At 52.1% G+C, this 27540-nt stretch overlaps 1 protein-coding gene and 1 long non-coding RNA gene across 2 annotated transcripts; one reads left to right on the top strand and one right to left on the bottom strand.

The window, feature by feature from the left end:
- The first annotated feature begins 497 nt into the window (after window positions 1-497).
- MYH6 (myosin heavy chain 6) lies at window positions 498-26530 on the top strand. Its single transcript, XM_019832816.3, has 37 exons — window positions 498-698; window positions 2157-2300; window positions 2542-2698; window positions 2784-2811; window positions 3092-3203; window positions 3474-3566; window positions 4470-4533; window positions 4756-4854; window positions 5326-5429; window positions 5517-5655; window positions 7362-7630; window positions 7895-8065; window positions 9249-9558; window positions 10229-10299; window positions 10573-10660; window positions 10750-10867; window positions 11013-11136; window positions 11409-11545; window positions 13604-13859; window positions 13996-14238; window positions 14388-14564; window positions 14852-14997; window positions 15242-15332; window positions 17590-17979; window positions 18296-18422; window positions 18521-18639; window positions 19018-19214; window positions 19755-19938; window positions 20120-20285; window positions 20396-20520; window positions 21653-21961; window positions 22266-22469; window positions 23385-23510; window positions 23714-23989; window positions 25154-25249; window positions 25958-26092; window positions 26451-26530. Exons 1-37 carry the CDS (start codon window positions 498-500, stop codon window positions 26472-26474), a joined length of 5820 nt encoding a protein of 1939 aa, XP_019688375.2. The 3' UTR covers window positions 26475-26530.
- LOC109500766 lies at window positions 543-4983 on the bottom strand. The gene is made up of 6 exons (XR_002158488.2): window positions 4728-4983; window positions 4257-4330; window positions 2956-3114; window positions 2750-2865; window positions 869-990; window positions 543-678 (listed from the first exon to the last, which is right to left on the bottom strand). It is a non-coding gene; the product is annotated as an uncharacterized LOC109500766 (long non-coding RNA).
- Window positions 26531-27540: the final 1010 nt, after the last annotated feature.

The raw sequence follows: 27540 nt of genomic DNA, 5'->3' as shown, positions 1-27540 counted from the left end.
TCTTTCCTGCATCTCTGCCTCTTCTATCTCCCTAACTCCCCACTTCGGTCTGTCCTGCTCTTTGGCTCTTTGGGTCGAGCCTCCTGGCTCACTTCCTCCTGTTGACCTGCCTCCATTATTTTTCACTCTCTTTGTCTGGTCTTCCCTCTGCCTGGCTGTGCCTCTGTGGCTCCACACATGGTTCAGAGTCTTCAGGATTCTCTGTGAAGAGATAACTAGGTGAGAGCCTCCCAATTATCTCTTGGGAGCCAGGTTGCTGGACCAGGGCCCCCGTCCTTTCTCCAAGCAGCTCAGCACCTCCCCTTAGCAAACTCCTTAGAGATTCTCCTCCAGCATCATGTCACAGGGCAAGGGACTCAGGCGAGGATCTTCTCAGCGGTGGGGGAGAGCAATAGGACCCAGGTGATAAGGAAGTGTGGCAGGGAGTGAGGGTGTGGAGGGCAGTGCCACTCACTGAGGCTTGGGTCTTCTGGTCTCAGGCACAAAGGAGCGCCAAAATGACTGATGCCCAGATGGCTGATTTTGGGGCAGCAGCCCAGTACCTCCGCAAATCAGAGAAGGAGCGTCTGGAGGCCCAGACCCGGCCCTTCGATATCCGCACTGAGTGCTTTGTGCCCGACGACAAGGAGGAGTTTGTGAAGGCCAAGATCCTGTCCCGGGAAGGGGGCAAGGTCACTGCTGAGACAGAAAATGGCAAGGTGTGTGGGGCAGAGCACCAGGGAAAGGGAGAGAAGGTTTGGTGGGGGGTGTATAAAGAGTGGGGCCACTTGCAGTGGGAGCTGAGGGGCTCTGTAGGAGACCCAAAGCCAGCAAGGGTGTAGGACACGCCCCCCCCAGAGGAGCCCAACATTTGAGTGAGAACTCTGACCTTTCTCAGATGGACCTGAGCAGATGTAACAGGGCACCATCCCAGGGATGCACATCCTTTGCCAGAGAGGATGCTGGGGCGGGGATGGGGGGACCTCCACTGGTTTTGGCCTCAGAGGGGTCCTGTAGATAAAGAAGACACAGACACAGCATCAAGTAAAGCTCCCTCTTGAAAGTGTATCCCTCCCCTCTGTGCCTCAGTTTCCTCCATGGACCAACTCCCCCAAACCACAACCTCACCCAAACCAAGAGCAAAGTCTTAGGCCCAGAGGAACACAAAAAGTGGGAACTCTTTTTTTTTTTTAATGTTTATTGATAGATCGATATAATTTATTGTCAAATTGGCTAACATACAGTGTGTACGGTGTGCTCTTGGTTTTGGGAGTAGATTCCCGTGGTTCATCAAAAAAGCAGGAACTCTTGAGCTGAACGCTCAGTCCCAGAGTTGGGGACTAGCACTCAGATGTCCACAGTCCCTGCTTCCTCAGGCCAGCCATGAGAATGGCCACTGGTCACTAGCAGCAGCTCAGAACCATTTGCCTTGAGACATGGTGACTGAATGTTGTGTCCCAACAAGGTGTGCTATGACAGCCCACAGCCTGCTGGGAGCTTTGACTCTGATCCCAGCCTTGCCACTGGCTATCCACCCTGCCAGTAAACCATTTAATTATTCTATTCACAGCTTCCTCCACTGTAAAAGAAAGAAAGAAAGAAAGAAAGAAAGAAAGAAAGAAAGAAAGAAAGAAAGAAAGAAAGAAAACAATGCTAGAATGCCTACCTGTGGGATCTAATGACATTAGGGCATGCAAACTGATGCCAATCAAACCACACTGATAGTGACCAATGCAGAACAGGGAGGTGTAGGAAAGGTGGGTGAGATGTTTTCCAGCAGGGCAAGGTTGACCCTGAGCAACTGACACCCTCAAGCACTGCCCCCAGGAGTCAGGTAAGGTGTGTGCACAGACAGGAGAGCTGCCAGCCCCGCCAAGTTTGCCCCTACACAGTTGAAGCAGGGATGGAAAAGTGCTGCTCAAGGGCACAAGCTCTGGGGTCCTGGCAAGACACAGGGACTCTAGGACAGTACCTAGGATGGGAGGGAGAGTGAGCAGTAAGTTATGTGGGGAAAGAGTTGTGGGGGAGCTATGGGCACTGGTCAGAGAAGAGCAGGGAGATCGAGGCCAGGTTGTGGCCCGTGTCCTGGGAGGAGGTAAGTGGGTGAGGCTGGCGAGTACACAATAGCAAGCGTTCTGGTAGGAGTGTGGTCATCCCTGTCCATGCACCTTCCCCAGACAGTGACCGTGAAGGAGGACCAGGTGTTGCAGCAGAACCCACCCAAGTTTGACAAGATCGAGGACATGGCCATGCTGACCTTCCTGCACGAGCCCGCTGTGCTCTTCAATCTCAAGGAGCGCTATGCAGCCTGGATGATCTACGTGAGTATACATGACAGGATGCCAGCCTTGGATAGAGGCCAAAGGAGGCCAGGGCAACTCTCTCAAGGATAGGGGTCAGAACTCGCCCATGGGGCCCAGCTCCCCTTTGCCCCCTTCCTACCCCTGGTAGCTGCAGGAAGAGAGGAGCCAGCTGGGATAAGCAAGAGACTCCCCTGCCTGTCACCATCTGCCCCAGGCTTACCACTTTAGCCCCTCATGTCTGCCCTCTCTCCTACTCCAGACCTACTCTGGCCTCTTCTGTGTCACCGTCAATCCCTACAAGTGGCTGCCTGTGTACAATGCGGAGGTGGTGGCTGCCTACCGGGGCAAGAAGAGGAGTGAGGCACCACCTCACATCTTCTCCATCTCTGACAATGCCTACCAGTACATGCTGACAGGTGAGTCTAGCAGCCCTGACCTGTGCCCCCTCAGCCCTGTACCCCATGGACCTGACTCTGTTGCCTTTCTTCTTTCCTCTTCCAGATAGGGAGAACCAGTCCATCCTCATCACGTGAGCAAATGCCATCTACCCACACAGGGACTTGGGGAGGATCCAGGCTGATTCCTGGGGGTACAGAGGGGAGGAAAGTTTCAAGGCTGTGACTGTCAGGAGTGTGGGGAGCTGGGTTTTCAGAGGGGTGCCGGAGTGACCTACAATGATATGCAAACTCTGCAAGACCCCAGTGGAGGAGGTTAGATGGCCAGGATTCTGAGGGAGGAGGGTGCAGTGCTGAACTCTGAATGGAGCACAGAGGGGATCTTGGGTTCTGATGGGTCCCTGTTGCCTCCAGTGGAGAATCCGGTGCAGGGAAGACTGTGAACACAAAACGTGTCATCCAGTACTTTGCCAGCATTGCGGCCATAGGTGACCGTGGCAAGAAGGACAATGCCAATGCCAACAAGGTATGGAGTGGGCCACAGGCTCAGCAGAGGGGGCCTGTGGGCAGGCTGACCCAGGGGACCCCCAGCCTTGCCCTGGGGAACAGTGGGGACAGCACCACTAAGCCCAATGCTCAAGACCTTCCTGGCAGGAGACACACACTCTGATGTCCAAATATGGCCCTTTGGAGCCACAGGCCCACCTCCATTTCCCAGGACCAGAGCAGCCTCCTGCCCTCTCCACTGCTGGAGGTGGACAGAAGATAAACCCTCGAGGTTTTGCTGCTTTTGCAGGGCACCCTGGAAGACCAGATCATCCAGGCCAACCCCGCCCTGGAGGCCTTTGGCAACGCCAAGACGGTTCGGAATGACAACTCCTCCCGCTTCGTGAGTGCCCTTGATGACTGCCAACTGGCCTCATCTGGCCTTGACAAGAAAAGGGGGGCACTGTTTTCCTAACAGTCACTACACCCAATTGATCATCCTGTGTTTGGCTTTTGGTTACCAGCAAGTGTGTGAGTGTGTGTGTGTGTGTGTGTGTTTGTGTGTGTGCGCGTGTGTACACACACACACACACACACACACACACACACATCCCAAACCCTCCCCACTCAGTCTGCCTCCCTGAGCTCTGAGAACTCAAGAAAAGAGACCCAGAGTCACCATGGCTGTTTCATAGCCAAGTAATGGAGCTGATTTTTGTCACATTCTAGATTTTCCTAATGACTGTTTACAAAGCTCTTCCACATGGGAAGGGGGAAGAGAGCATAGGTGCTGGAGCTGATTTCCGAGTTTTCCACCTACCCAGAAAGTCTCCATGCTTAAGTCCCAGCTCCCTTATCTAAACTCCCTACCTCTAAACAGAGGTAGTGGGGCACCTGGGTGGCTCAGTCAGTTGAGTGTACGACTTTGGCTCAGATCATGATCTCAAGGTTCATGAGTTTGAGCCCCACATTGGACTCTCTGCTGTGAGCACAGAGCCCACTTGGGATCCTCTGTTCCCCCTCTTTTGCCCCTCCCCCATCTCTCTCAAAAATAAATATTTTTTAAAAAAGAAACAAAGGTAGTAATATTTACCTTCATTCCCATGTTGTTGTTTCTGCTCAGAGATATTTGGTAATAGGGGAATAAGCATCCTTTTCTCTGTTTTCCTGATAGTAAATTGGGACACCAAATAAGTCATTAACATTTCCAGAACTATTCAGGGCTTTTTGGGTTGTGTTGAGGTCCAAGATCTCCATTCTGTCCCTTCTGGTCAGTTCCCTCACTGTTTGTCCCATCTGCCCCCAGGGGAAATTCATCAGGATCCACTTTGGAGCCACTGGAAAGTTGGCTTCTGCAGACATAGAGACCTGTGAGTATGACAGGGAGCCCTGCCCACCTCTCTGTGTCCTCTATCTCTGCCTTCTTTCCCAGCTAGCTGGGCGACCCTATCTTAACATTCCCTCTGCATCTCCTTGCCTCTTTCCCTGCTTTCTCCATTTTGTTATAAGAGCCTTTCTTCCCTAATCTCCATCATTTTGTTGGATTGACTCTCTCTGTTCTTACCTGCCTTCCCCCCATCTCCGCACTTCAGATCTCCTGGAGAAGTCTCGGGTGATCTTCCAGCTGAAGGCTGAGAGAAACTACCACATCTTCTACCAGATCCTGTCCAACAAGAAGCCAGAGTTGCTGGGTGAGGCCACCTGATGCCTCAATGCCCACACTGCCCTCCCCTACAGGGCGGGTACCCTCCTTCTCCTCACTTGCTCCTGCTCACCTCCCTCCTCCTTTGGTCTGCTCAGTGGCTTTCTCTTCCTCCCCCATCTCAGACCTGCCTGAGTCTCCTCTTGCTTCCTTTCCTACTTTTTCTTTGTCATATTTCTTCTCCTCCTCCTGGTCGGTTTCTTCCTTCTCCTCTTTGTGCCTGCCCTACTCCCAGGTATCATTCTCCCACTGTCCTCCCTCTCTGGGTCTCCTGTCTACCTTTTCATGTCTTTTTGATTCTCTGCATGGTCCTTGCTGACTCTCCTCCTCTCTCCCTGCTCCTGGTCCTCTCCTCTATTATCCCTGCCCCACCCCCACGGTGTCCCTCTCCCAACCCCTCTCTGTCTGTCTCTATCCTCTTCCATCCCCTTGTCCCCTGCCCTGCTCCTTGCCTGGACAGATATGCTGCTGGTCACCAACAACCCCTACGACTACGCCTTCGTGTCTCAGGGAGAGGTGTCCGTGGCCTCCATCGATGACTCCGAGGAGCTCGTGGCCACGGATGTGAGTAAGGAGGCAGTGTGAAAGCTCCTGAGGGCTCCTGTACCACCCAATCCAACCACCCTCTTTGCCTCTCTTGCTCTTTCCCAGAGTGCCTTTGATGTGTTGGGCTTCACTCCTGAGGAGAAAGCCGGCGTCTACAAGCTTACAGGTGCCATCATGCACTACGGCAACATGAAGTTCAAGCAGAAGCAGCGGGAGGAGCAGGCCGAGCCAGATGGCACTGAAGGTGGGGCAGGGAAGGCAGGTGCTATAAAGGCCTGAGGTGCTGGGCGTTCACTTGTTATGAGGAGATAGTCCACTGGGAGCAGGGTCTCCCAAGCTGCATCCAAAAGTGGTATCTTTCAAAAATTCTTCAAGAGCTGACAACCTAATTTATTAAGACTATTAGGACCATAAAATAGAGAAAGTTAGAGGAAAGCACCTTTTCCCAGAAGGAGGCTCTGCCCTCACCCTCACCCCATCCACCCCTACCAACAGGCTTTCTCCTTGTTAGAGCCTAGCCAGAGGCCACCCACTCTCCCCAGACAGGCCTGCTTCCTAGGGACCTGAGGCTTGTAGGGTAGATGGATGGGGTGAGAGCCAGGGAGGGGCGGGGACATGGGGGAGGTGGGCAGACAGGGAGGTCCCCCACAATCTTGCCAACTCTTCAATCCCAACTATGAGTTGGGGATGCTTCCTCCTGGGCCCAAGACTCACCCAAGCTCAGGAAAGCGGACTCTGAGCTCTGTGCATCCTGATCATTAATGCGGTATGTATGAAAAGGGTCTCCAATCCTTGGGTGAGCTCTGTTCGGACTCTGTGCCATGTCCTGTTTGGGAGGCAAAGGCCAGGGGTCAAAATACAGCTTGACATCGACATGTCACACATTTCACTGGACCTCAGTTTCCTCCTTAGTGAAATGGAACAACAGTCCCTCCTAGCTCGCTCCGGGACTATGGTAACATTTCATGGAGAAGGAGATATGAGATGTATAGGGCTAGACAAATGCCTAAGAACGTTCCTCTTAGCCTATCTTCAAGGACCACTTATCTGTGTCTATCCATATCAAAATGCCAAGCCTGGGTTTCATGACAGCATGTTACAAGCTACCATAAAATTCTTGAAATTAAATCAAATAAATTTCCTCTAAACAGAGGTTGTATGTTGGGGGGGGGGGGATGTAACACGTTGTTAGAAACCTTGATTTCCCAGCTGGTCAAGTTGGTCAACATATGGATTGGGGCACCTGGGTGGCTCAGTTGGTTAGGCATCTGACTTTGGCTCAGATCATGATCTCACGGTTTGTGAGTTTGAGTCTTGCATGGGGTGAGCTCCAGCTCAAGGTACTTCATGTTCCATGCTGACAGTGCAGAGCCTTCGTGGGATTCTCTCTCTCCTCCCTCCCCTCTCTCTGCCCCTCCCAGGATTCTCTCTCTCTCCCTCTCTCTCTGCCTATCGCTCACTCACACCCCCTCTCAAAAATACATACATACATACATACATATTAAAAACAAAACAAAACAAAAACAAAACAAACCCAAAAAACCCCACATGGATTAAGAGTAGAATGGGCCCAATCCTGGGCCAGATCCTGGGATGGAAGAAAGGAGGCAGGGAGCAGCACATGTCTCTTCTGTCAACCACAGTGTCTGCCCTGGAGACATGAAGGGACAGTGAGGGCAAGGATGAGCTCACAGCTGTGCTGGTGAAGGGCCTCGCCCAGGGACGCCCAGTAGATGCAAAGACAGAGGCAAGAGGAATTGCTGGGTGGTGGGAAGTTCTGGACAGATAGAGAGGCCTGGGCTGGGTGCCCCTGGCAAGACTTGTGCCCTTCCAGGCCTGGATTTGCAATTCTTTAGTGACAGGGGTCAGACTCAATGCTTCAGAAAAGCTCTGGGGCAGGCAAAGGAGGTCTGTGGAAAGTGCTTGCTTAGTTATTTCCTTCCCCACCAGATGCCGACAAGTCTGCCTACCTCATGGGGCTCAACTCAGCTGACCTGCTCAAGGGGCTGTGCCACCCTCGGGTGAAAGTGGGCAATGAGTACGTCACCAAGGGGCAGAGCGTCCAGCAGGTGTACTATTCCATTGGGGCGCTGGCCAAGGCAGTGTACGAGAAGATGTTCAACTGGATGGTGACACGGATCAATGCCACCCTGGAGACCAAGCAGCCACGCCAATACTTCATAGGGGTCCTGGACATCGCTGGCTTCGAGATCTTCGATGTGAGTTGGGGGAGCCTGGGTGTGGGGGGAACAGTAACTCACTCATTCGCACCTGTGACCATCATGGCCAGGAGTGGGAAAGGCGGTGGGGCTCAGTGGTGATAAACACATCATCCTGTCTTCCAGTGGGGGCTCCCTCTCCCTGGCCTGACAGAGGAGGGGTCTGGCCACACTCCTAACTGGGCTGGGGCACAGGCCTGGGCTGACCTCACTGTCCTCTCAGACCTCTGCCTGCCTGACCTGCTCCACCCCTGCCCCCCGCAGTTCAACAGCTTTGAGCAGCTGTGCATCAACTTCACCAACGAGAAGCTGCAGCAGTTCTTCAACCACCACATGTTCGTGCTGGAGCAGGAGGAGTACAAGAAGGAAGGCATCGAGTGGGAGTTCATCGACTTTGGCATGGACCTGCAGGCCTGCATCGACCTCATCGAGAAGGTGCTGCCTCCATCTTGCCACCTGTGTGTGTCACTTTCCCTGTCATCCCAGACAGAGTGGCAGTACTGTCCCTTCTACAACCAGGATACTGGAGTCCCCAGAATCCCAAGCCTCTCTCAGACCCAGCTTCTACCCACTGTAAAGTCATGGGCATACAGAGGATGAGCCCTTTTCTTCTCTCCCCAGGACCTAAGAACTTGTCCTGCACGGTGGTCACCTCCCAGAGTCCTAAGAAGGAGATTTAGTGAGGAGAGGACTCTTGGTCCCTCTGACTTCCATGAGAAGCATCATTCATGGAAAGATGGAGACATTTGGTTTTCCCTCCTCTTCCTGATAGCAGAGAACCTGTTTCAGCCCCTCTTGTCTATAGACTCAGAAGAGACAAGGATGTGAGGTGTGAGGCTCCCAGTGCTGGCTTGTTCTCAGTGTGCCTTTGCACTTTGTTGATACAGACCAGAGCATGGAATATCTACCCTCACCCAGCCAGCCATTGCCCTTCAGAAAATGCGAGCTTACCAGAAGCTTTGGGTGGTTATCCAGGGTGCTGCTCTTCCAGAAGCCTCAGAATTGCCTGAAATTATATGGGAAAGAGAAAGCGCGCGCGCGCGCGCGCACGCGAGAGAGAGAGAGAGAGAGAGAGAGAGAGAATGAACATGCTTTTTTCCAGGGAGACATCTTTAGTTTAATCAAATTCTCATTACGATTCCTGCCCCAAGAAAAGTCAAGAATTACCATCCTTTCTGAAGAGCAGGATGTTGTACAGAACCTGGATCCCTCTAACAATCCCTTGAAGAACTGTTACCCATCATATAGACAGGGTTCTGGCCTGTCCCTTAGTCTGGCACCTCTGACACATACATACTCCTTGCCCTGGGGCAAGGAGTCTTACAAGAAGAAGGGACTTGCTGCAAGGCCTTGGGACCTTGCAGGACAACTGGGAGCACAGGGCTCTTTGTTAGGTCCACTGGGGCAAAAAGAGGTTATGTAGGCCAGAATAGAATTGGATTTAGGTTGATTCCAAGAAATATTAGGTTCCTATACTGTGACAGAAGGTGCTAGCACAGAGTTTCTGTAGCCTGCCCGCTATACTGGGCTGTAGTCTTTCCTCTGGTAGGGTGTGGGACTCTGGAATCCTGGGAGTGCATGCAATGATGCTCTTTCTGCTTCCTCCCCTTGCTCTCAGCCCATGGGCATCATGTCTATCCTGGAGGAGGAGTGCATGTTCCCCAAGGCCACTGACATGACCTTCAAGGCCAAGCTGTATGACAACCACCTGGGCAAGTCCAACAATTTCCAGAAGCCACGCAATGTCAAGGGGAAGCAGGAAGCTCACTTCTCCCTGATCCACTATGCTGGCACCGTGGACTACAACATCCTGGGCTGGCTGGAGAAGAACAAAGACCCACTCAATGAGACAGTGGTGGGCTTGTACCAGAAGTCCTCCCTCAAGCTCATGGCCACACTCTTCTCCTCATATGCTTCTGCTGATGTTGGTAAGAGGGCAGCCCCTGTATTGGGCCAGAGCAATTCTTAAGTTGTGAGGGGCCAGGGTCTCACTGCTTCAAACCATGTGACCATAGAGGCAGAAGGGAGCCTGCTTTCCAGTCACAGGATGGGGGTCAGGAGATACCACAGGCATCCATCTGTACCTGATCTCTGAAAGTGCCATTTTCCACTTTGTGCTATGGATATTGGTGTACATGTTGTGTGTCTCCTCAAGACTGTGAGCAACTGGAGGTCAGTGAGGGTGTCATGCATCACTGCACCAGGCCCAGCATAGCCATGCCTGTAGGAGGATCACTGAACATCTGGTAGAACAAGTGAGTGTCCCATTCAGAGAAGGAAAAGAGAGGGTGTGGATTGGAATGAGGAGGATGAATTATGAGAAGGAAGGTAGACCATGGAAAGATGTAAGCATGAAGGGCGGAGTTAGAAGGTGGGAGAAAAGCACTGGTATTATTTCAGCATAAACCATGTAGCAAGCAAACTTATCTAATCTTCATCACATCTTTTAGAGGCAGTTACCATTCTCCTCCTGGAAAACCTAAGACATGGAGAATCACTTTGTGAAGTCACATGGCTAGTGAGGGGCAGAACCCTGCCCCTGCCAAAGGGTTCCTCCACTTTCAGGCTCTGGCTTCTCATCTCTTTTCTTGTTATTAGGGGACAGCAGTAAAGGCAAAGGAGGGAAGAAAAAAGGCTCATCCTTTCAGACAGTGTCAGCCCTCCACCGGGTAAGAAGGACACAGAGATGCTAAGAGAACCCATGGTGGGCAGGCCCAGCCCTTTGGCTGTCACCCTAACCTGATGCTCTGAGTTTGGGAATGAAAGAAGTTAGAGTTATGTGGTCATTTTGGGCATGGGAGTTGTACACAAGCCTGAATTCACATCATAAATTATATGTCAGCTCTGTCCCTTGGAGAGTTCTGGAGACAGGCTGTCAGGGGCTCAGGGACCAAAAAGATGGTTCTTGTGGCTTCTGAGTCCCCACTCTCATCCACCCCCAGGAGAATCTGAACAAGCTTATGACCAACCTGAGGACCACCCACCCTCACTTTGTGCGCTGCATCATCCCCAATGAAAGGAAGGCTCCAGGTGAGCGATGTGTAAGGGTCTAATCTAGAGAGGGTACTTGGCATCCACTTGCCTTGAGGCTGACCCTTTCTCCTCTTTTCTTGCTGCAGGGGTGATGGACAACCCCCTGGTCATGCACCAGCTGCGCTGTAACGGTGTGCTGGAGGGCATCCGCATCTGCAGGAAGGGCTTCCCCAACCGCATCCTCTATGGAGATTTCCGGCAGAGGTGGATACAGGGTGTCCTGGAGCTGAGGAAACAGGGGGAAACTGGGAAGACCTGGTGGGGAGGGGAGTCCACAGGTGGCCCTGAATGCTGTGGGCAGAGCAGGTCAGCACAGAACGTGGGTGACTTGGGGCACCTCCCTCTCCAGGTATCGCATCCTGAACCCAACGGCCATCCCTGAGGGCCAATTCATTGACAGCAGGAAAGGGGCAGAGAAGCTGCTGGGTTCCCTGGACATTGACCACAACCAGTACAAGTTCGGCCACACCAAGGTGGGTCTAAAGCCCCACAGCATGGAGTTGCAGGACGCCCAGCCATGTTAAGCAGAGCAGCTAGGAGTTTAGAAGGCAGGCCTCTGAATCCTGGCTTCCTGAATCAACCCAAGGGCTGGAACCCAGGCTTCCTTTCTGTCTTCTTTTTCATATTTCACTCTGAGGTCTAGGATATATGGGTGATGGATCCCCTAGGAGCTCAGTCAGCACCTCCCACCCACTTCCTCTACCCTAGCTACCCTTCTCTGAGGCTGTGGCTCTCTTGCCCACAGGTGTTCTTCAAGGCAGGGCTGCTGGGTCTGCTGGAGGAGATGCGGGACGAGAGGCTGAGCCGCATCATCACCCGCATCCAAGCACAAGCCCGGGGCCAGCTCATGCGCATTGAGTTCAAGAAGATCGTGGAACGCAGGTGAGGTGAAGGAAAGGGAAAGGCTCTCCCAGATATATAAGAGGCAAACAAGCAGTGCTAACTGGTGTGGGTCAGATGACCTGAGTTCAAATTCTGACTTCACCACTCACTAGCTGGCTTGAGCAAGTGACTTTACCACTCTGGGTCTCATTTTGAATTCTTTGAAAAAGAAAAAAAGAAAATTCTTCATAAGCAAATGCAAATTAAGCTTCAATGAGATACCATTTATTTTTTTATTTTTTTTTAAATTTTTTTTTCAACGTTTATTTATTTTTGGGACAGAGAAAGATAGAGCATGAACGGGGGAGGGGCAGAGAGAGAGGGAGACACAGAATCAGAAACAGGCTCCAGGCTCCGAGCCATCAGCCCAGAGCCCGACGCAGGGCTCGAACTCACAGACAGAGAGATCGTGACCTGGCTGAAGTCGAACGCTTAACCAACTGCGCCACCCAGGTGCCCCGAGATACCCTTTAAAAACACTAGATTGACAAAAATCAAGAAGTCTGTAAATTAGTGCAAACTCCCTGAAAAAACAATGTATTATCTCTTAAAGATGGACTATTGTATGGGGCGCCTGGGTGGCTCAGTCGGTTAAGCGGCCGACTTCGGCCCAGGTCATGATCTCACGCCCGTGAGTTCCAGCCCCACGTCGGGCTCTGTGCTGACAGCTCAGAGCCTGGAGCCTACTTCAGATTCTGTGTCTCCCTCTCTCTGATCCTCCCTGTTCATGCTCTGTCTCTCTCTCTCAAAAATAAATAAATGTTAAAAAAAAAAAAAGATGGACTATTGTGGGGCACCTGGGTGGCTCAGTTGGTTAAGTGTCTGGCTATTGATTTCAGCTCAGGTTATGATCTCAGTTTCATGGGTTCAAGCCCCACATCATGCTCTGCGCTGACCACGCAGAGTCTGCCTGGGATTCTCCTTCTCTCTCTGCCCTTCTCCCCCACCCCCTGCTCACACTCTCTCTGTCTCTCTCAAAATAAATAAACGTTTAAAAATATTTAAAAAAAATATAAAGATGGACAATTGTAGGGGCACATGGCTGGCTCAGTTGGTAGAGCATGCGGCTCTTGATCTTGGGGTTGTGAGTTTGAGTCCTGTGTTGGGCATAGCATCACTTAAAAAGAGAAAAAAGATGGACTATTGCATACCTTCCAATTCCACTTCTAAGTGCATTCCCACAGAAACTCCTGCACATGTACAACATGAGACAAAAAAAGAATATAGCATCATTGACGAGCAGCAAAGATTTGGAAACAACTCCAATTTTCATCCCCGGGGGAATGGGTAAATAGTAGAATAGTTGTTCAGTGGAATATTATAAAGCAATGAAAGGAGGGACTTACAACTACATGGTACAATGTGTATGAGCCTCAAAAGCATATTGCTGAGTGAACAAAAGCAAGTCACAGAAGGATACATACAGTATAATGCAATTTTTATAAAACTCAGAGATAACAAAAAACAGTGACATATTGTTTAAAGACACATACGCATTGAGTTAAAGTATGTTTTGAGAAAGTAAGGAAATGAAAAACACAAGATTCAGGATAGTGGCTACTTCTGGTGGGGGGACCAGGAAAGAGGATGGAGAGAAGCACACAGGTTGAATCAACACTGATAATGGCTCTAGTTGTTTGAACAATTGATAGGTTCATGGTTCGTGATTTTATTTCATGCTTCATAATTTACATATATGCTATAGATATTCTTACCTGTGAAATACAAGTTTTAACATATTTGCAGTTCTTATGGGATTAAAAACACTGAACTTAGTAGACATTCTGAGTGGCGTAGCTTTCATTACTACTAGTGCCCCAGCAGGGAAGATATAAACTGTCCTCTGGTTGAATTGTTCAATTAATAAATATTTATTGAAGCTCCATGATCAGTGAGGTAATGTTGGAGTGGGAGTGTATATCAAGGCGCAAGACAGGGCTCCAGCCCTCTGGTGCCTGCGAACTTGCTTAGATGGGCTGGGAGCCAACTGCAGTCGGTCCCATGTTTGGGAAGTGCTCTTTCTGAATGCTCTTTCCTACTTCCATGTTTCCTTCCCAGGGATGCCCTATTGGTAATCCAGTGGAACATTCGGGCTTTCATGGGGGTCAAGAACTGGCCCTGGATGAAGCTCTACTTCAAGATCAAGCCGCTGCTGAAGAGCGCAGAGACAGAGAAGGAGATGGCCACCATGAAGGAGGAGTTTGGGCGCATCAAAGAGGCGCTGGAGAAGTCAGAGGCTCGCCGCAAGGAGCTGGAGGAGAAGATGGTGTCCCTGCTGCAGGAGAAGAATGACCTCCAGCTCCAAGTGCAGGCAGTAAAGCCACGCAATTATCTCTTCATGCCTCCCCCTTTACTCCCCTGGATTATAGCCCATCTCATCCCCAGGGACTAAGGTCCTGTGTCTCTTCTCTCTTTAATCACCAGTTCTACTCTCCTTCCTCATCTCCCAGGAACAAGATAACCTCAATGATGCAGAGGAGCGCTGTGACCAGCTGATCAAGAACAAGATCCAGCTGGAGGCCAAGGTGAAGGAGATGACAGAGAGGCTGGAGGACGAGGAGGAGATGAATGCAGAGCTCACTGCCAAGAAGCGCAAGCTGGAAGATGAGTGCTCTGAGCTCAAGAAGGACATTGATGACCTGGAGCTGACGCTGGCCAAGGTGGAAAAGGAGAAGCATGCAACAGAGAACAAGGTGAGGGCAGCTCCTTCTGGCTCCAGCCCAGGTCTCCTCAGGATTCCCAAACCACAAGGTGGTCCTGGTCCTTGGCATTGGACATACCCATAGACATCTCCAGGCTGGTGACCTGTGACCCTAAAGGGGATGGGGGTCTTGGTCGGCAGGTGAAGAACCTGACAGAGGAGATGGCTGGACTAGATGAAATCATCGCCAAGCTGACCAAGGAAAAGAAGGCTCTGCAGGAGGCCCACCAGCAAGCCCTAGATGACCTTCAGGCTGAGGAGGACAAGGCCAACACACTGACTAAGTCTAAGGTCAAACTGGAGCAGCAGGTGGATGATGTGAGTAGTAAGAGTCATGCTCTGTCTCTCTCAGGTCAGGATTTTGCAGGCAACATCAAAGGCCAAGGAGTTCCTGGTACTTAGAGCTAACCTCTATGACCCCTGAAGCCTCTTTGCCCTCTGCAATTCCTCACTAGACTAGGACTCAGAATTTTTTGTGCTTGCAGGGATTTCTCTGCTAGTTTGACCTCCAATCCCGCTGGACTTTGACTTTAGAAGAGAGCAGAAGAGCATGTACTGTGGATCTCATGTTTTCTATACCTTGTTTATTTTCTTCTCTCCACCAGCTGGAGGGATCCCTGGAGCAGGAGAAGAAGGTTCGTATGGACCTGGAGCGAGCAAAGCGGAAGCTGGAGGGTGACCTGAAGCTGACCCAGGAAAGCATCATGGACCTGGAGAATGACAAGCAGCAGCTTGAAGAAAAACTCAAGAAGTAGGAGCCTGGGGTGTCCCAGAGGGGCAAATGGAGATGTCTGGCCTGAGGGTTAGAGCACAGGATGCCACAACCCCACTGGCCATGACTGTCCCAGGCACAGTGTGAATGAGGAAGTCAAACAGCCCTCCCTCATTCACCCTCTGCACCAGTGGGGAGGGGACTTGTCCTAGCATGCCAGGCAAGAGAAGAGAATGGGCACAGAGGACGGAAGACCACCTGTCACCCCTCCCTTCTCCTCCAGGAAGGAGTTTGACATTAATCAGCAGAACAGTAAGATTGAGGATGAGCAGGCACTGGCCCTTCAGCTGCAGAAGAAACTGAAGGAAAACCAGGTGAAGTTCTTCCTGGTGCAGCCAAATGGGGAGCTCAGTGGTGAGGCAGCTGAGGCTGCAAGAGCTCTGTAGGGTTCCAGACAGCATCTACAACTCCAGGCGGCCTTGGAGACACCAGGCCCCCTGACTTGGCACTTGGGAACACCAGCCTTCCCCCATTAGAGCAATGAGTCTTATTTCAGCAGGGCTATTTTGGGAGGCAAACAAGCCTACTAAAAGGGCTCTCTTGATGAGCTGTGCCCTGTCTCGTGGGTTTTTTTCCTCCAGCACAAATGACAGGGTTCAAGTCTCCTCTTTCTCTTCTTCTGGTACTTTTTCCCTCTACATGGAGGTGAGGAGGGCCTTCATGGAGCACCTTCCTATGGAGTGCTCTGATCATACTCTTCCCAGGTACTGACCCTATGGTATTCAGTCAACTCCTACAACCCTGAGCAATTCACTTCCCCTTGCTGAGTCTCAGATTCTCTTCTCACCTGTGAAATGAGATAATAGCACCTGCCTTACAGAAGGCCAGAGGAGATAATGTTTATAAAACCACTTAGACAGCTAGCAGTCAGCCTGCCACTAGCTAGAAGGTGTTCTTTTATTTTCTCCATGGCCTTCTCATCCCTCTTCAGGAGGAGATTAAATTAACAGCCATAGCCACCCTTACTTTTAGTGCACCCTGAATTTTAACGTGCTTTTAGTCCTGTGTTTGTCAGAAGAGCCCTGGAAGCAAGGCAGACAGGTACTGAGATGCCATTTTATAGCTACAGAAGCTGCATGGCCAGGTCTGGACATAGTGGCCACAAAGACAGCAGGTACTCAACTATTACAGGCAAGGCCTTATCCTCTGATTTTCTGGTCACACTGTGGCTATTGGAGAGCGTTGATCTCTCCTCAGCATTTGGGGCCCATGGTCCAGGCTACAAGTGATACATGAACACAATTCCACTCATTTGGGGAGCTGCTCAGGGGCTAGCCTGCCTTCAGTGATAATTTACCCTTCCATTTTCTTGAGTGCCCCTCTCAGTTATAGCCAGAATATTAGGACATTCTCCAGGTTCTTCTATTTGGGTCTAGGCAAAGTCTTTGGCCCTTAGACCCAGAACAACAGTGCTATTATCCTCACCAGGTCTTGGCCGTAGGCTGAGGCCCTCCTTCTTCCTGCCCAAGCTCTTGCACATAGTCCTACCTTCCTCATCTTGAGAGCAGAGGCGTGGTGGCCCTCTCTCTCCTGCTCCCAGGGCCCACACACACACATTCCATTAACACTGTCCTCAACCACAGATTCAGGGATTCCACTGATTGATACTCCTTTTTGCTCCTGGCTGGTCAGGGAACAGATCAAAATGAAAGATGGGACATTCTCCCAATTTAGTCAAGGCCAAGGAAAAGGCCAGAAAAATGAGGTAGGGGCATGATGATGAAAAGGCCAACTTTCTAGCACTCACCTGGCCTGGAAGGGAACAACAAAAGTAGAACCCACCCTAGACATAAATAAGGCAACCCCTGGAGAGTGAGGAGTATGGTTGACTGGACTTCGTGGTGAACCTGGAAGATTACAAGCATTAAAAAAATTTTTTTAATGTTTATTTTTGAGAGAAAGAGAAAAAGAGAGAGAGAGAGAGAGAGAGCGTAAGTGGGAGAAAGGCAGAGAGAGAGGGAAACACAGAATCGGAAGCAGGCTCCAGGCTCCAGAGCTGTCAGCGCAGAGTCCGATGTGGGGCTTTAACTCACGAACAGTGAGATCATGACCTGAGCTGAGGTCAGACGCTCAACTGACTGAGCCCAGGAGCCCGGATTATAAACATTTTGATTGTTTTCAGGCATATTATTGCAACTGTTTGTAAGATACAAGCACCAGCTTTCCTGCCTTATGTTTAGCAGAGCAGAGTCTAGTGAATCTGTGGAATCTTTGAGATTCAGGATCTCACAGGAGCTCCGAATCCCCATCTGAACACAGATTCTCTGGATTCAGGGCTGCAGATTCTCAGACTGAGTCTAAATGTCTCTAGGAAGTGCTTTGAGGATTCAGCTTCAACCAAATTGATATTGATGGTCTGTGCATCACAGAATATCTAGCAGCACCCCTGGCCTCTACCCACTAGATGGCAAGTCATGACAAGCAAAAATGTCTACACACATTGCCAACTATCCCCCATGGCACAAAACTTTCCCTAGTTGAGAACCATTGCTCTGGAGAGACCTGCGTGTTCTGGAGCCCTGGGGTGGGGTCTGCAGGCGGTGGGTCTGAGCTTTCTGTGTCCCGGCCCAGGCTCGCATCGAGGAGCTGGAGGAGGAGCTGGAGGCTGAGCGCACCGCCAGGGCCAAGGTGGAGAAGCTGCGCTCAGACCTGTCCCGGGAGCTGGAGGAGATCAGCGAGCGGCTGGAAGAGGCCGGCGGGGCCACGTCCGTGCAGATCGAGATGAACAAGAAGCGCGAGGCCGAGTTCCAGAAGATGAGGCGGGACCTGGAGGAGGCCACGCTGCAGCACGAGGCCACGGCGGCGGCCCTGCGCAAGAAGCACGCCGACAGCGTGGCCGAGCTGGGCGAGCAGATCGACAACCTGCAGCGTGTGAAGCAGAAGCTGGAGAAGGAGAAGAGCGAGTTCAAGCTGGAGCTGGATGATGTCACCTCCAACATGGAGCAGATCATCAAGGCCAAGGTGGGCTGCCCTCTCACCCTTCTTGCCCCCTTCTCTGTCTCTGTGGCCTTCCTTCCACAGTCTCTGCCCTGTCTTCTCATCGTCACCCCTTCATCACCTCTTGGTCTCTGTCTTGCTCTCTCCCTCACCCTCCCTCCTTCTGCCCACAGCTCTTCACCATCTCTCCTTTAGTTCATGTACCCCTTTCAGATTGTTCCTGTCAGCACCTCTCTTTTTCACCCCCCTGATCCCTGTGCTCTCCCCACCTTGGCCTTCCCATCCTTTCTCTGGTCCACCCAGTCCCTTTCCATGACAAGTTGTCCCTTACTGCCTGAAGGCAAACCTGGAGAAGGTGTCCCGGACACTGGAGGACCAGGCCAATGAGTACCGTGCAAAGCTGGAAGAGACCCAACGCTCCCTCAATGACCTCACCACCCAGCGAGCTAAGCTGCAGACTGAAAACGGTGGGTGCCCCTCACCAGCCCTGCGCCTTCCTGAGAGTCAGGTACCAATGGCCCTCTTCCGTAGCCCACAAATTCCTCCCTCTTGTTCCCACCTCCAGGGGAGCTGTCTCGGCAGCTGGATGAGAAGGAGGCACTGATCTCCCAGCTGACCCGAGGCAAGCTCTCCTACACCCAGCAGCTGGAGGACCTCAAGAGGCAGCTGGAGGAGGAGGGCAAGGTGAGGCGCAGCTAGGGGCAGTGGGACAGGCTTGATGGCGGTGCTGGACAATTAACATCAAGACCAGGAATAGGGGCCTAGAGACCGGAGAGAATCCTCTGTGGTGGAAAGAGCCCCAATCTAGCTTCCTCTACACTCCAGCTAAGCCACGCCTCAACATCATCCAATGCCTCTTTCCTTATTTGTAAGGGGGTGGGGTGGGCAAACTGGGAGGCTACTCCAAGATGCTGAGATTCCACACCAGCCCTCACTCTAATTGAGGCTGGGCTTGTTTGAAGTCTATGGATATGAAAAGGATCTAGAGAATGATGGTGGTGGGGCATTCCCTCCTCCCTTCCTCGGAAATGAGCCTGTCTGTCAGTGCCCACCCCTCCCCAGGCAAAGAACGCCCTGGCCCACGCACTGCAGTCAGCCCGACATGACTGTGACCTGCTGCGGGAGCAGTACGAGGAGGAGACAGAGGCCAAGGCTGAGCTGCAGCGCGTCCTGTCCAAGGCCAACTCAGAGGTGGCCCAGTGGAGGACCAAGTACGAGACAGATGCCATCCAGAGGACTGAAGAGCTCGAAGAGGCCAAGTGAGTTCAGGGCAGTCGCCCACCCAATTCTAAGAGAGGAAGGAGCAAGACAGGCAGAGTGGGCATGGGAAGGAGATCTGAGGAGGGTGGAAGAAGCATGGGGGCTAACAGAGATGATTGAAAGGGAGCCTGGATCTTGTGTTCTGAGTGAACCTGGCTGGCCCTGACTCACTTCCTGTGACGCATGAGCTTTTGGCTCGGGTTATACCTGATGCTCACGTATAAGACGAGCAAAAAGCTTGTTGGTCAGAGGAGCTTCCATCGATCAGCCTGGTATGGGGAGGGGTGGGGGTTGTCACCCAGAGGTCACTGCACATAGGGAAGACATTCTGTCCTAGGCACTCGCAGGCTTAGGTTGCTCGAGGCTAGGGACGCAGGGCCTAAAGGGCTGTTCAGGGTCCCAAGGTATTGTGGGGAGGAGGATTGGGTCAACCTGGTCTGGGGAGGAGGTGGTTCCAAGGTCCCACTGTTCCCAGGTAGAATCACACACACACACACACACACACACACACACACACACACACTAACTGCCCCGGGCAGGAAGAAGCTGGCCCAGCGGCTGCAGGACGCCGAGGAGGCCGTGGAGGCCGTCAACGCCAAGTGCTCATCCCTGGAGAAGACCAAGCACCGACTGCAGAATGAGATCGAGGACCTGATGGTGGATGTGGAGCGCTCCAATGCAGCCGCCGCAGCCCTGGACAAGAAGCAGAGGAATTTCGACAAGGTGGGCCTGAGCTGGAGGCCGCAGCCAGGGGCGGAGCAGGGAGGCCAACGTCACCCGTGAAGACTGGGACCTCCTCCTTGAGGGCAGGGGAGGAGGCTGAGCCCAGCCCAGGGACCTGGGCAGGCCCTGGAGCGGGGCTGGGGCGGGGCTGGGGGCCACGCAGTGAGCCAGGTCCCCGCAGATCCTGGCCGAGTGGAAGCAGAAGTATGAGGAGTCGCAGTCAGAGCTGGAGTCCTCGCAGAAGGAGGCGCGCTCCCTCAGCACAGAGCTCTTCAAGCTCAAGAATGCCTACGAGGAGTCCCTGGAGCACCTGGAGACCTTCAAGCGGGAGAACAAAAACCTTCAGGGTGCGCTGAGGCCTGAGAGACCAGGGAGGGGCGGGGGAGGGGGGGACGGGGAGGGCCACACTGGGCAGGGAAAACTCAGGCTTTGGGCTTTCTGGCCCTCTGACCCCCAGAGGAGATCTCTGACCTGACTGAGCAGCTGGGAGAAGGAGGGAAGAATGCACATGAGCTGGAGAAGGTCCGCAAGCAGCTAGAAGTGGAGAAGTTGGAGCTGCAGTCGGCCCTGGAGGAGGCAGAAGTGAGAGGCTGTTTCTGCCCACACCCCTACCTCATACCCTCTACCTACCCTGTCTTGTTTCTGACTCCCCACTCTCCTTCACCTGGGGGTGGTGCTGACCCCAAGACAAAATTTATTAGCTCCTTTTTTAGTCTACCTACTATCTGGTACCCATGACTACCTCCAAAGCCAAGGTCTGCACCCAGAAAATCATCCCAGTCTGATTATAAGTCATAAGGTTATGTTTCCTATCATGTTTATAAAGTGGTTATCATAATAACCCCTCAGACATTAAGTGGGCTTCAGAGTCAAACAGATCTGAATGTGAAATTTGGCTTCAGAACCTCCACTGTGTCATTGGGCCAGTTTCTTAACCTCTCTGTACCTTCTTTTACTTATCTCTAATGGAATTAATTGTACATACCTAATAAGATTTTATGCGTTATTACTAAGATTAAATGAGGTAACAAACTTAAGCACTTAATATATATTTGCTATTATTACTGTTCATTTTTAAGAACCTAGGGAAAGTCCTGAGTTAGGGGGTTTCTAACATTTTTCACTAAAGGGTAAGTGACCCAGGAAACAAAGATAAAGTTTGGAATATGTGGTCATAAAAATCTCCCACTTTTCTTTTTACATTTATTTATTTTTGAGAGACAGAGAGAGACAGAGCGTGAGCAAGGGAGGGGCAGAGAGACAGACAGAGAGAGACAGAATCAGAAGCAGGCTCCAGGCTCTGAGCTGTCAGCACAGAGCCTGACCCGGGGCTCGAACCCACAAACCATGAGATCATGACCTGAGCTGAAGTCGGACACTTAACCGACTGAGCCACCCAGGCGCCCCGAAAAATCTCCCACTTTTCTATGATGTTTAGAGGGTCAGGATTACGCAGTGTTGGTACTAGAGTGTTTTGGCAATTGTGAGGTTCAAACCCTTTCCTTGACAGAGGAAACCCAGAGCATCCTGCACTTCCTCTGCCAGGGCACCCTGGTGGTCTGGGATGCAGGTCTCACCTCCTGCATCTTTTCCCAGGCCTTCCTCTCCAGAGGCCGTAGTCCTGGCTAATACCCTGCATACTTTTGGCCTCCTCCCCACCTTGCCCTGTGCCCTGACTGTCTGACTTGGACCCTCTCTCCCCCCCCTCTCCCAGGCCTCCCTGGAGCATGAGGAGGGCAAGATCCTCCGGGCCCAGCTGGAGTTCAACCAGATCAAGGCAGAGATCGAGCGGAAGCTGGCAGAGAAGGACGAGGAGATGGAGCAGGCCAAGCGCAACCACCTGCGGGTGGTGGACTCACTGCAGACCTCCCTGGATGCAGAGACACGCAGCCGCAACGAGGCCCTGCGGGTGAAGAAAAAGATGGAGGGCGACCTCAATGAGATGGAGATCCAGCTGAGCCAGGCCAACAGGACAGCCTCAGAGGCCCAGAAGCACCTGAAGATTGCCCAGGCCCATCTGAAGGTAAAAGAGGTTGGGACGCTCAGAAGGGAGCTGCCCACAGGTATGATGAGGGCCCTGGGCTGACACAAATGAGAAAGTGGGAGCCACCCACCTCCTGGACTTGGAGGCTTGAGGAAAGAAAAGCGACCAGATCCTAAGCATGTCCTGGACCAGTCCAGCTTCCAGGCCTAGAGAACAGATGAGGGGATGTGCCCCTTTGCCCTCTACTGGACCGAGGGTTTGAACATGGCATAGGGTGTGTCAGACCCCAAATAGGAAGCCTTGATGGGATGGGTGCTGGTCTCTCACATGCTTTCCCCTGCAGGACACCCAGATCCAGCTGGACGACGCAGTCCGTGCCAACGACGACCTGAAGGAGAACATCGCCATCGTGGAGCGGCGTAACAACCTGCTGCAGGCTGAGCTGGAGGAGCTGCGGGCCGTGGTGGAGCAGACGGAGCGGTCTCGGAAGCTGGCGGAGCAGGAGCTGATCGAGACCAGCGAGCGGGTGCAGCTGCTGCACTCCCAGGTGAGGAGGTCAGGGGCCGTGTGGACAAACCTGCTGAGTGGCAGAGGCCGGGACACCACAGAAGCTTCTGAACCAGATGCTCTGAGTGAGTATGTCCAACCAGAATGGCAAATTGCTTCATCTGTTGGGCCATCTCTCGTCTGTCAGTCATGGCTGTCGGAATCACTACCTTGAGAAGAGGGCCTACACTTAAAAGCTAATGGGGTCGTGATTGGTTGGCAAGATCCACCAAAGTCACAAGATCCTGCCAGATGACAGGAAATGCGTGCTGTCATCTGGCATCCCTGATCTGGAGGACAGCCCCCAGATTGCTCTGTAGAGGGAGATGTGGGGCATTTAACGAAGTACAAGTGCATCTACTTGTAAGCCAAATTCTCAACGGAACACCATTTTTCTGCAGTCCCGTACACAGTGACGTCAGCTCTTCTCTGCAATGAGTTTTCGTGTCCATCTTACTGCAGGGTCCTGTGGGCCTTTTTGCTGTAATCTAGTATGTGTGGGAATGATATCATCCACTGACTCCACCCCCTCTTCATTACTCTACTATATTCTTTCTGCAACTGTAATCATTTCCAGGATATTGTCCTGGTAAAAAGTTGTTCCCATTTTCCCTGCAATATTTTCATGCTCCTGAATAGACACATTATGAAAGATGTCAGGAGAAGAATTGCAGACCTTTCGCTGCTTGAAGTCTTTCTTCAGAGCTGAGTAATTTTAGGTAAACCTCAAGTACATATCCGTTTTCATAAGAAAAGGGAAAGCTGATACAAAACATGGAATACACAATAACAAAGGATACAAGGAATAAATAAAAACAAGACTTTAAAAAAATGACTGGTTTTAATTTTCTGTGGATACAGGTGTAGAATCAAATAACAAAGTATCTATTTGATAGTTTTCTCTACGTGTATCTAGAACACCAGCCTCATCAACCAAAAGAAAAAGATGGAGTCAGACCTGTCCCAGCTTCATACTGAAGTGGAGGAGGCCGTGCAGGAGTGCAGGAACGCCGAGGAGAAGGCCAAGAAGGCCATCACGGATGTGAGTGACTGCTCCCCTTCCTGCCCCCGCTAAAGACATGGGGCCCTGGGTCCAGGCCAGGCCACTGTGCCGTGGCAAGTTGACTCTGTAGCTACGTGAGTCTGAGGGCCTCGGGAAACAAACGCCACGATGGGAAAAAGGTGATCTTCAAGGGACAAGAGGCCCTGGGCCTCTGTTCTTTTACACGTGTCTCCCGTCCCCAGGCTGCCATGATGGCAGAGGAGCTGAAGAAGGAGCAGGACACCAGCGCCCACCTGGAGCGCATGAAGAAGAACATGGAGCAGACCATCAAGGACCTGCAGCACAGGCTGGATGAGGCCGAGCAGATCGCCCTCAAGGGCGGCAAGAAGCAGCTGCAGAAGCTGGAGGCCCGGGTGCGGGAGCTGGAGAATGAGCTGGAGGCCGAGCAGAAGCGCAACACGGAGTCGGTCAAGGGCATGAGGAAGAGTGAGCGCCGCATCAAGGAGCTCACCTACCAGGTGTGGGCGTGGGAGCTGCTCTAGGGGGCAGTTGAGAGCTAATGTGAAAGTGCTTCTCTAGTCCCACCTCCCAACCCACACAGGCCCCACGCACATGCACTTTCCAGAAATGCCACCCGACCCCCCTGGAACCCATGTCTTGAGAAGCTATCTTTAGATTAATTTTCTTTCACATTCCCTGGAGTCAATTTGTCTTGAGTCCATGATTTTTCCTAGTGAATGCAGAACCTACCTCTACTTCCTGAAAATCTCTTAACCAACAATTTCCTCAGGATTTTTTTTTAATAACCTAAAGTGCTACCATTAAGGCTTTAGCACGGTCCAAGGAATGCTTCTACTGGCCTGAAAGGGAGGGACATAGTGTAGCACTTTAGGGATAAAAGTCAGAGATGGGAAAATACTCAGATCTTCCAAGGAGTTTCTGGAACAACAGATAGAAGGCCTTAGATAAAGAAGATCCCAAAATGTTCTAAGACCTGCATCTGCATAGCTCAGAGCTTTTGCCCTTGACCTGTTGTTTTCACAGTGTGCCTGGGAAGGAAGGACAGAGAAAGGGGGTATTGATTCATTTGACAGTTGGATATGAGAGGCACAAGAAGGAGACACAGCTATAGAACTGCAGATGTACTGCAATCCTAAGGGCAAGTTGTATCCTAGCACATGCAATGATGTGGAGATAGGAATGATCAGGTGACAGTGATCCTGTACAGTGCCCAAATCTGACCCAGTACAATATATATATGATTGGTCAGAATGGTCTGGACTATGATAATACCCTTTGTTCGGGGTTCCTCATTAGTCCTCTCAGCTCACTCTAAAACCACTGGCCAGGAGCATCTACAGTGCTCCAGGTTGGAACTGACACAGCCCCGATGTCTCCATGTTATCAGATGAAAGAATTCTGTTTGGTTCTGGGCCCCTTCCCCCACTTCCAACTTTAGCGCTACAGCCCTCTTTGCCTTTTAGATCTGGACTGAGGACCTTGCTGTGGCCCTTTGACTTATAAGTAGCAACAGAGGTAGAATCCCCCACCCCCTCATTGACCTGGCCCATGGGAGGGAGCGGCAACTAAGGCCTAGGGAGGAAAGTGATGTATTGAGGGAGGGAACAGTGATTCCACTTGCTCCTCCTCTCAATTGGCTTCTCCCATCCATCCACCCCCAGACGGAAGAGGACAAGAAGAACCTGCTGCGGCTGCAGGACCTGGTGGACAAGCTGCAACTGAAGGTCAAGGCCTACAAGCGCCAGGCAGAGGAGGCAGTGAGTTCATGGTTTTCTCCATTCTCTGTCAACATACCTCTCATGTGTGAGAATTGACAGGTGTCCGCCTCAGCACGGGGACTGGACGTTCCACGTGCTCTGGGTGCTCAGAGCTATGTCAGGCACCCTGAGCAAACAAAAGCAATGCTTTTGGGTCAAATAGACCCAGGACCTGCCTACAAACTGCTTATAATCCATACACCAGTAAGCCCAAGAGAAAGCAGTGCCACTGCTAAGCAGGCCAGGGGGCCAGACAGTGCTGAAGGCTGGAAGGTGGCTATGGAATTGGGCCCAGAGAAGGACCTGACCATAGAGCAGTGGGGAGGACTCCGGGTGGGCAGCAAAGTGTGCAAATAAGGTGTTAATGCTCACATGTGTGCAGGAACCCTGCAGTTGGGATCATCTATCAGAGTTCTGGTTGAGCAGGTGCAGTGAGGCTGGGTTCTGAAAGAAACCAGACCAGACAGTATCTAACGCATCTTGGGCAGTGGGTGGCCATGAAGGATTCTGAATTCTGGGCAAGTTGAGGAGGATGCCAAGCCAGGAGCAGGATATCCTTGGCAAAGCTGGTAGGGGGACATAGTTGGGGGTGAGAACACCAAGCCCCTAGCTCGGGGACAGGGAGTCCCTCAGATTGGGATGCTCAGTATTTCCAACCCCTGCTGCCTCTCACTTCATCTTCCCCCGCCCTAACCCCCGCCCCTGCAGGAGGAGCAGGCCAACACCAACCTGTCCAAGTTCCGCAAGGTGCAGCACGAGCTGGATGAGGCAGAGGAGCGGGCGGACATCGCCGAGTCCCAGGTCAACAAGCTGCGGGCCAAGAGCCGCGACATCGGCGCCAAGGTGGGTCCCTCCTCTGGGCCCCACTAGTCACCCCATGTCAACACACCCGCCAATATCAGTGCCCCTCAGAGTGGGCACTCCTTACCCTATAGTGTGACAGACCTGGGGGTCCCACAGCTCCCATGCCTGAGAATCCCCTTCCTACTCAGAGTGGCCCGTACAGACTGGCACCTCTGAAGAAAGCCCAGTTCCACCCCCTAAACTACAAAGACCCGCAAATGAGAACCAAGATCCCTGAGGCCAAAAGGCATCCCCCTAAAGGCATCCCCTTTAGGCCCCTAAAAGCCCTGGAGATTCTTCCCCACACCCTTCCTCCCTCTTGCCAGCTGCCCCCTCACACCTTTTATTCCTTTCTCAGCAAAAACTGCATGATGAGGAGTGACACTGCCTCTGGAACTTCATTCTTGCCAACCTGTAATAAAGATGAGTGCCAGACTCTGCCTGCTCCCTGTCCTTTCCACCGCCAGCCTGGAGCTCTTAAAGCTCCTGAGAACAGGGAGTCCCTGTCCCTGTGTCAGAGCTGTGGGAACCAAAGCATTCCACATCTACAGAGGAGGAAGTCAAGGCCCAGAGAAGTGAGGTATCCTCCCTGAGTCCCAGTTCTGCTCATTCAACCATACAAGGGAGGAGAGGGAGAAATGTCAGGAGAGAAAACAAAGGCACCGGAGGGGTGAGCTAATTCTATGTGCTGGGAGACAGAATTTTAGTGTCAAAGCTGAAGCTACCCTCCACCTACCCCAGCTCTGAGGCTGCAGGGGTTACAGGTGTCCTGAGATACCCATTCCCTCCTAAATGAATTTCCCACTGACACTAGAGAGGCTCAGGGCTCACTGGGGATGGAAGTTCATAAAAGGGTTCACACAGGCCCCTTATGAATAACCCACAGGGTGCCCCCCCCCTCCCTATCATCCTCAGGCATAGTCAGCTGGGGCCCAGGTCTGACCTCAGCCTCTATGGTCAGCCCCTCATCATGAGGGGATCCCGAGACACTGGAGCCAGCTGCCGCTGACCCTGAATCAACAGGCACTGTGGACCAAAGCTGGGCATTGCTCGTTTTAGTTTGGCCTTCCAAACGGGCACAGATGAACACAGGTGTATGTGCAGGTGCGCACCATAGATCACACTCCCACTCTCTCTGAGCTCCCACCAGGGACAGTCTGGCCCAGGTCATACAACTGCCCAGGGGACAGACAGGGCTGGCCCCTCTCCCATTCTGCTCCAAGCAAATGCCTGCCCCCTGCTGGGCTTTATGGGCTCAGGTTCTCCTGACCATCTTCTCATCCCTTCACCTGGCGCCCCATCTCCTGAACTGACCTGGCTAAGCCCCTCCTATGCCTCCTCTGAAGCCTTGATCCCAACTCCCCCAAGGGTGGAGAATGGACTGTGCGTGGAGCCCTGAGAATGTGGAGAAACCAGAAAAATACAAAATCTGACTAGTTCTAGCTCTG

This window comes from Felis catus, chromosome B3 (genome assembly GCF_018350175.1).
Source record: "Felis catus isolate Fca126 chromosome B3, F.catus_Fca126_mat1.0, whole genome shotgun sequence".
Lineage (NCBI taxonomy): Eukaryota > Metazoa > Chordata > Mammalia > Carnivora > Felidae > Felis > Felis catus.
Note: the sequence above shows the minus strand (reverse complement) of the source record. Positions and strands in the feature narration are given on the sequence as shown.

Bases quoted from the DNA above. Each gene is read 5' to 3' on its own strand.
- MYH6 (XM_019832816.3), top strand. From the start codon at position 498: ATGACTGATGCCCAGATGGCTGATTTTGGGGCAGCAGCCCAGTACCTC. The intron at 3,204-3,473 runs GTATGGAGTGGG...CTGCTTTTGCAG, and splicing joins ACAATGCCAATGCCAACAAG to GGCACCCTGGAAGACCAGAT. The intron at 5,430-5,516 runs GTGAGTAAGGAG...GCTCTTTCCCAG, and splicing joins AGGAGCTCGTGGCCACGGAT to AGTGCCTTTGATGTGTTGGG.